Source organism: Gossypium hirsutum, chromosome D01, assembly GCF_007990345.1.
Source record: "Gossypium hirsutum isolate 1008001.06 chromosome D01, Gossypium_hirsutum_v2.1, whole genome shotgun sequence".
Classification (NCBI taxonomy): Eukaryota; Viridiplantae; Streptophyta; class Magnoliopsida; order Malvales; family Malvaceae; genus Gossypium; species Gossypium hirsutum.
The window spans coordinates 54,580,719-54,589,071 of NC_053437.1; the positions used below are offsets into that span (position 1 = coordinate 54,580,719).

Here is an 8,353-nt window from a genome sequence, read left to right on the forward strand (position 1 = left end):
ATTTATTGGACTCTATTAATGTATTGTCTTTGTTATTTTGTAGTTGCTAATTTTAAGAAGTTACTTTGTATTCAATCACTAGTATGTTATTAAGTTTAATTTTATATATATGTCCTGAGGCTTGTATAGGGAATGTATGAGAGCATATTGAGGTCACTTTTGTTTGTTCATTGAGGAACTCATTGTGCAAGTGCTATTAAAGAGCAAATCTTTAGTGTTTATAGCCTAAATTCTCAAGGGGAGCATTTAGAGGTGAGTGTTATAATCTTTTAAGTACAAATGTGATATCTCTATACTTGGGGAGTGATAGACTGTGATTTGGGTAAAATACTAATAAAAGCCACTTTTTTTAAAAATTTACTGAAATGGGCCCGGTATATAATTAATTATCGAAATGGCCCAATTCCCCGAAAGCGTGTCCACGTCAGTGCGATGTCAGGGGACGTGGCAAGAAAACGCTTCCTCAAGGAAGCGCTTTGTCCACATGGACAAAAAGTGTGCCCTTAAGGACGTGTTTTCCTGCCACGTCAACGCTCTCTTTGGGGATGCATTTTGCCCGTGCGTGAACAGTAGCAACAGCTACTTTTTTGACCGTTGGTGACCCCCCCAACAGTAAAAAAAATCTATAAAAACCCCTCTTCATTTTTTTCACAACTAAATCATTTCTCTCAATTTCTCTCTAATATTCTCTCAAATTCCTCCCAATTTCCTCTCAAGTTCCTCTCAAATTCCTATTTAAAAAAGTTTTAATTTTTTAATTATTTTTTAAAAAAAATTTTAAATTTTATTTTTTTGAATTTTTTTTAAATCATAAAAATTTGATCGTGTTAGCAATGACAGGAGAACTAATTCGTCTTGATGACAAGCACATATCCGTCGAACAAATGAAAATTGTAAGTGTTAAATTTAATTTTTAAATATTATTTAATATATTTTTTATTTTTGCAATTTTTAATAATTATTATTTTATTATTTGTTATAAAAGTCTGTAGATCGGATATTGCAATGTTATATCCGTAATATGCATGATCATCCATCACCGTTGGTAGAGAATTACTTGTGAGAAGCGAATTTTTGGCTCGTGGCGACGGTAGGCCGGAGATGCAAGTTGGACCCAAAACTCATCAGTGCGTTGATTGAGAGGTGGAGACCCGAGACGCATACATTCCATCTTCCATGTGGAGAGTGTACTATCACTTTGGAAGATGTCAATTTGCAATTGGGATTGCTGGTGGATGGGTACGCAGTCACCGAGTCTGTTCAATCTGGTGATTGGGGAGGAGTATGCTACTAGCTTTTGGGCGCTATTCCAGAGAATATTAACGGAGGTCGGATCGAGATGGGCTGGTTACGAGACACATTCCCGGAGCTGGATGATGATTCTACCGAACTAGAAAGAATCCGATATGCTCGGGCGTACATTCTTCAGATAATTAGAGATTATCTCATGCCAGACTTGTCACGGAATCTTATACATCTAAGATGGCTGCTGAAACTCGTTGATTTTAGAGCAGCTGGTGAATTTAGTTAGGGGTCTACCGTTTTGGCCACATTGTACCGGGAGATGTGTGGGGCGATGCGACCGAATAAAGTGAAAATCGGAGGTTGCCTGTCACTACTGCAGCCATGGGCACGGTTTCGCTTTCTATTTTTACGTCCTCGAGTGGACCACCCATATACATTCCCACTCATAACAAGGTAAATTTTATATTAGATTTTACAATTATTACGTAGATTTAAAATATAATAGTATGCTAAAAATTTATTTAAGTAGGTGGAACCATTCGACAAGTTATGCTCGATTACCTACCTCTCTTGAAGATATATGGCTTCTATTAGACCAACAGTCGGAAGCACAAGTAAGTATTAAATAAAATATATATTTCCATCACGAGCAAGTCGATTGGTATTTAGTATTTAGTATTTAGTATTATGTATTGTGTATTATGTATTATGTATATAACTAATATTTCCATCATGTTCATATAGTTTCAATAGACACCATACGAGGATCCGACAATTCGGGCAGTAATTCCGGATGAGTACTTCCAAAATCTAAACGTTTGGCATGTGAAAGTCGCATTGGTCAACTATGCGATCGTGGAGATGCACTAGTCAGACAGAGTATTACGGTTATTTAGATTCCGACAACCGATCCCCGTGGCACCTGAGGTGTTGGATAATCATCACAAAATTGACCTACGGCAATTGCATACAGATTGGCCGAGATTCTAGTCATACTACATCCAAATGTGGGAAGATCGATATGATTACATACCTACTCGGAAACCGATCATCGTTCTAGAGTTAGCGTACGTACCGGAATACATGCCATGGTTTAGGATCCATAATAAGCTGTATTTACTGTCGGCAGAGGAGAGACAACGGCAATTGCGTGTCCAAAGGGAACGACGTGGCCCTTTAAATCCAAGAAGAATGGACGACAACTCAAGTTTATCAACGTGGCCCACCCGACCCATCATCAGCACCTATACAATCACCAGGCCCAGCAACAACACCGACACAGTCACCCGACCCAGCAGTTCAACCGACGATACCCACGGCACAACCTTTTCAGATGATGCCAGGTGTGTATCATAGCCCTTTTATGTATCCTAACCCTTATATGTTTCCTTTTTCTAGTCCTATGGCAGGTTGGAGTCCATGGCCCGGTTCATCTTCATTTTTGACTACGCCGAGTGTACTGCAGATGTATAGGCCATGTGCGTCGCACGAGGTATCGCAAGAGGGGCCGTCGGGGAGCTCTTCTTTTTACCAATCCCCATCACCGTATGAGTTTCAAAAAGCTTCGCCGTTGGTGATGCAAACACCTCCACAATCACTATTCTATCAATGTGGCTTATTGTCCCAACACCGACAACCAGATCCCCTACCGGAGGAACCAGAATTCCCGCTGGAGCAACCACAACCCCCATCGGAAGCTAGACAAAGGAGGAATCCAGCGCATAACCATCAACGGCCGCCATGTGGCATTGAATCCGGCGGGCACAAAGATTGATTTTTATTTTAATATACTTGTACAAACATTTTAAATATTTTGATATTATTTGATGTAATGAAATAGAAATTCTTCTATATTATTTCATGTAATAAAATAGAAATTTACTTTTACATTTTTAATATAATAGAAATTCTTTTAAATAAGTCAATATGTTGAATATTTCTATATTATTTCATTTAATAAAATAAAACGTTATTTTGAATAAAGTAATTGTAATTTACTTTAATATTTTTAATGAAATAGATTTTCTTTTAAATTTTATACTATTCTGAATATTTGTACCAATTTTTTATTTTAAAAATATAAATAATACAAAGTTTTTTACAATAACGTTCAACTATTGCGATTTCGGCATGATCAGCTTGTATGGCCTGAGTTTCTACACAATCCGCACAACTTCTGTTAGCTGGCTGTTTCTCGGATATCCATATTGTTACGTATTCTAGTCGAGCAAGGTCGACCCTTTGGTTTGCAACGTAATTCTCTATCCGGTAACAGCTTAAAAGGAGCAAGCGATGAAGATGACCACTTATGTTCATTTGGGACCAGTAGGAATACGTGTCTCCAAACGTTGTATATGTTTTCTAATTTGTACACTTCATCGACATAGCTCATCGGATCTAGACGGAGATTCTAACAAGCTGCAATTACATGAGCGCATGGATAACGAAGTGCGTCAAACATCCCATAGTCGCAAGTGCATCATTTGGCGACGTAAATTGTACATATAACTCAATATAGGGTGCTCCACTAGCGAGATAAGTCTGCACCATTACCTCCAAGCTACGAGCACCTTTTATGTCGAACGAGTCATATGTCACCGGATCAACAGAAGAACAAAATCGATACGTAATAGACAGAACTTTCATTGGCATTGTTCCGAATATTTTACGCCTAATTCTTTTATGAAGTTCTGTCAAATCTATGTTTTGGTTAAAAACCAGTCGCACTGTATTCTCCGATAAAAAAACAACACCGTTCTCGGTGTGGCAAACCTCACCATCATAGTAAATAACAGTACTAATACGTTCACTCATCTTCAATTTCTATCCTTCTTAGCCTCTCTAAATTTTTTTTTGCTGTAACTTATGCAATCTGAGAAAAATTTTTGCCTCATTTATAGCCTCAGGCCAAACATGCACTATTGTAGCAAAAACGCATCCACGTGGGAGCTTCTTTCAATACTTCTACTGACAAAACATCCTGCTTAAAGCTTTTTTAACACTATTTGCTCAGAAACGTCTACTCAAAATTATTTTTCATGAGCTACTGTAGCAAAAGCGCGTCCACGTGGGAGCTTCTTTCAGTACTATTGCTGACAAAGCATCTTGCTTAAAGCGTTTTTGACACTATTTGCTCAAAAACGTCTACTCGAAATTATTTTTTTAGGAGCTACAGTAACGAAAGCGCGTCCACGTGGGAGCTTCTTTCAGTACTATTGCTGACAAAGCATCCTGCTTAAAGCGTTTTTGACACTATTTGCTCAGAAACGTCTACTCAAAATTATTTTTTCAGGAGCTACTGTAGCAAAAGCGCGTCCACGTGAGAACTTCTTTAAATTAACAAATAATTTAATTAAGTAACCCTCAACCACAAACCCTAATTTATTTGAGTTTTTACTTAAAAACCCTAAACACTAAACCATAATCTAATTTTTTAAAAATTTATAATTAATTTATTCAAGTAACCCTGAACCCTAATTTATTTGATTTTTTCATAAAAACCCTTAACTCTAAACCCTAATCTATTTTTTTTAAAAAAATTAATTAAATTACTCAAGTAACCTTAAACCCTAATTTAATTTTTTTTCTTAAAAAACAATAAACACGAAACCTAATCTAATTTTGAAAAATTTATAATTAATTTAATTGACAAACCATAAACCCTAATCCCTTATTTATTTAATTTTTTCTCTAAAACTCTAAACTTAAAAATATCAAAACCCTAACCCTAACCCTAAACCAATAACCCAAAACCCTAACCGCAGGACACACAGGCAAAACACGTCCTTGAGGAAGCTTTTTGCCTACTTGGACATAAAGCGCGCACTTAAGGGAGTGATTTTTGTCCACGTAGGCAAAACGCTTCCTCAAGGACACGTTTTCCTGCTTCGTCACCTGACAACGTGCTGACGTGGATGCGCTTTCAGGGAAATAAGGCCATTCCGGTAAATAATTATTTTGATTTATTTAAGTGTTCGAAAAATTTTTAATGTTCTCGGTTTGGACCCGAACTGTTTCCGTTGCATGTTTTAGGGTCTCGAGGGCCCTTTTTAGGGACATATTGATTGAACGTGAGCGAATTAAATTTAAAAGCAAATTTTTATGCTCCGGACTAGTAAGTTAAGTCAGGTAACGCCTCGTGCTTGACTCCGACAATGGTCTCAGGTAAGGGGTGTTACAGGAGGGCTTCAGTCTGGAGTTTACAAAGTGAAACCAAATTTTACCTTGCGGCATCAAAAAGCGACGGTGTATTGTATAGCTCTTTTGATGGGAACCCGTCCAAACTGCTCCTTCGACACACAAGTCTCTCACCAGCAGGTCTCATTTTTCATCTGTGATGTCATCCATGAACTCAGAGTGTTCGTCGGCATTGACCTTAATGTTGTACAACTCATTGATGTTTGCAGCGTCCCATGATATTAAACCTTTTCGAACGAAAATAAATTCTAACTCATGATCGTAGAGATAGGCATAGAACTCACGTACTAGTTTGTTTTTGTTCTCCTTTCTTTCTTCTCCTTATCTTCTTCCTTTTTGTCTGATAATTTTTTAAAAAATGTTGTACTCGTCTCATATTGAGATGTGTTTAAATAGGTGAAAAATTGACATTAGTGCCGCCTGTCAGAAAAGAGTCACCAGTGGCACCTAGCAAGTAGGAATCACTAATGACGCCTACCAGACCACCTGTCTTTATACCATTCCTGTATCTCTACATGGGTCATATACCAAACCGGATAAATATTTTATAGTTATGTCACCTATGAAAAAGACACCACTAATAAAATAATATTTTTTAAAAGATAAAAAATATTATAAAAAATAGGTGGTGTCGCTTATAAGAAAGCTACCACTAAAAAACCTATACTATTTTAGTAATTAATTGAACTGATAACCCATTTCAGAATTTAATTTAACCTTATTTTTATTATAGAAATTTTATTTAAATGGTAAATGATGGTCTTATTGATATTTTGAAGTTTGATTTAAAAGCATAAAAACCATGTACTAGTAAAGTTTTAAAAAACAGCGACCCCATCGAAATGTCCCATCCGCTCAGTGTGACTTTCTTTACTCCCCAATTTACCCTTTGACCAGTCTGTTTTTCTCTTTCCCAGATTAATTAATTAATTAAATCAGTAATCATGGAAGATTAATTTCTCCGTGCAGTCCGCGAATAGATAGATAAATACACAAATACGATAGGGTAGGATTGTCCTTTAGATCAGATTTTTGTTTTTACTGTGGGGTCCCATCAAAGTGACCCTTCTTTCTCTCTCTCAGGACTCCGGACTCTTTCGTAATTTCACATCCCCCCAAAGAAAAAACCGATTTAGGTTTCCCATCGTAAAATCTGACGCTTCATATTCATCCACCTTATCCTTAACCCCTAGCCGTCGATCCCTTCCTCTGAAACCCGCCGTTGTTTTGGTTCGAATTAACTTTTAAAACAGAAGTAATTATTATAAATTATAATTCCCAAAGGCTGACGTGGCAGTCACACCTTTTGCATTCCTCTGATCTTCAATATAAAGTCCCGACCTCACTGAAACTTCGCTTTTGCGCCTCCCTTTTTCATTTCTGTGGTTGCTGAGTGTTGTTTTGGGATTTTAAAGATGGGTGAGAATAGGATGACCGGCAAGGTGAAGTGGTTCGATGACCAAAAGGGTTATGGCTTCATATCCCCTGACGACGGCGGCGACGATTTGTTTGTTCACCAGTCTTCCATCCGTTCCGAGGGTTTCCGTAGCCTTGCTGATGGTGAAGAGGTCGAGTACGTTGTCGAGTCTTCTGAAGGTCGCCCCAAGGCTGTTGAGGTCACTGGCCCCAACGGCAACCCTGTTCGTGGATCATCTAGATCCGGACGCGGCGGCGGCGGTGGTGGCGGTTATGGCGGTGGATCCGGTGGATATGGTGGAGGGGGAAGGAGAGGCGGTTATGGTGGAGGAGGCGGTGGTGGTGGTGGTGGAGGCGCCGGATGTTATAAGTGTGGTGAGATGGGCCATTTAGCACGGGACTGTGGGCAGGGTGGCGGTGGCGGTGGAGGCAGATATGGCGGAGGCGGAGGCGGGGGCGGCGGTGCTTGTTACAACTGTGGAGGCTCTGGGCATTTCGCTAGGGAGTGCCCCAACAGTGGTCGCTAATTTTGAGGAGGGATTTAAATGTGTCACTCGCATCTCCTCCGATCCATCCTTTTTTTCCTCTTCCGCTACTGTTTCTGTCGGTTTGGTTATTATTGTATGGTTTGCTTTTTATGTTTTCCTTTTCCAGTTTATGCAGGACGATTTCTCTTAGTCAGTTTGCTGTTTTTGTCTTTTTGGATTTTGAAGTTGGCAAATGGTTGTAATGGGTGCTTTCGTAGTAGTCTTACAGTGAGGGTGGACATTAGTGTCGATGGGAAAACAACAATGAAGAAGAAAATGATGTTAAAACTCACTGTCATCAAGTGTTTATATCGATATCATATAAATACAAACTGATGGATGATGGATTGGTTTCAATCCTTTTCCTTTTAATTTCAGTGCCCTTTCATGAATTTCTTTATATAATGCCTCAATTGTTAGATGTGATTTGTTTTGGTTCCATTCTGGTTGTAATGTGCCTTGAACCTGAAATTTGTGTTAATATGATTGAACCATAATTTACAACATTTTGACATTTTTAGCATGGTGCCCTTTGTTTCAAGGTTTCTTTTGTTTGTTTATATTCTTAGATGGGTAGGGACTCCTACTGTTTTTTCTTTATACTATTTGATGAAAAGGATTGGGATTTGGGACTCGTTGGTGAATAATGCAACATAAACTCCCCAGATTATGTGCTACTGCCTTGCTTTTTTTAATCACAAGTGGTCCATTTTTCCATCTCTCTCTGCATTAACCCTTTTTCTTGGTTTATGAGGGTTGAACAAAAGGTTAAATCATGAGGGTACTCTGTTCTCTAGTAAATTTTATGAGAACAATGGGAGGCACTTGGATAGGACTGCAAGAATGTTTGTATGCCTCTTTGTTTCTATTCAGTTTAGAAACATGCATTATTGGACCTTGTTTGTGGAAAAAAAATTGAAAGAAAATTATAGAAACAAGTTGCAAAACTGAATTGATATGTTTAAAAT

At 38.3% G+C, this 8,353-nt stretch overlaps 1 protein-coding gene across 1 annotated transcript; it reads left to right on the forward strand.

The window, feature by feature from the left end:
- The first annotated feature begins 6,609 nt into the window (after nt 1-6,609).
- Nucleotides 6,610-7,742, forward strand: LOC107922149 (glycine-rich protein 2). Its single transcript, XM_016852023.2, has one exon. It carries the CDS (start codon nt 6,858-6,860, stop codon nt 7,383-7,385), a length of 528 nt encoding a protein of 175 aa, XP_016707512.2. The 5' UTR covers nt 6,610-6,857; the 3' UTR covers nt 7,386-7,742.
- The last annotated feature ends 611 nt before the right edge of the window (nt 7,743-8,353 follow it).

Bases quoted from the DNA above. Each gene is read 5' to 3' on its own strand.
- LOC107922149 (XM_016852023.2), top strand. From the start codon at position 6,858: ATGGGTGAGAATAGGATGACCGGCAAGGTGAAGTGGTTCGATGACCAA.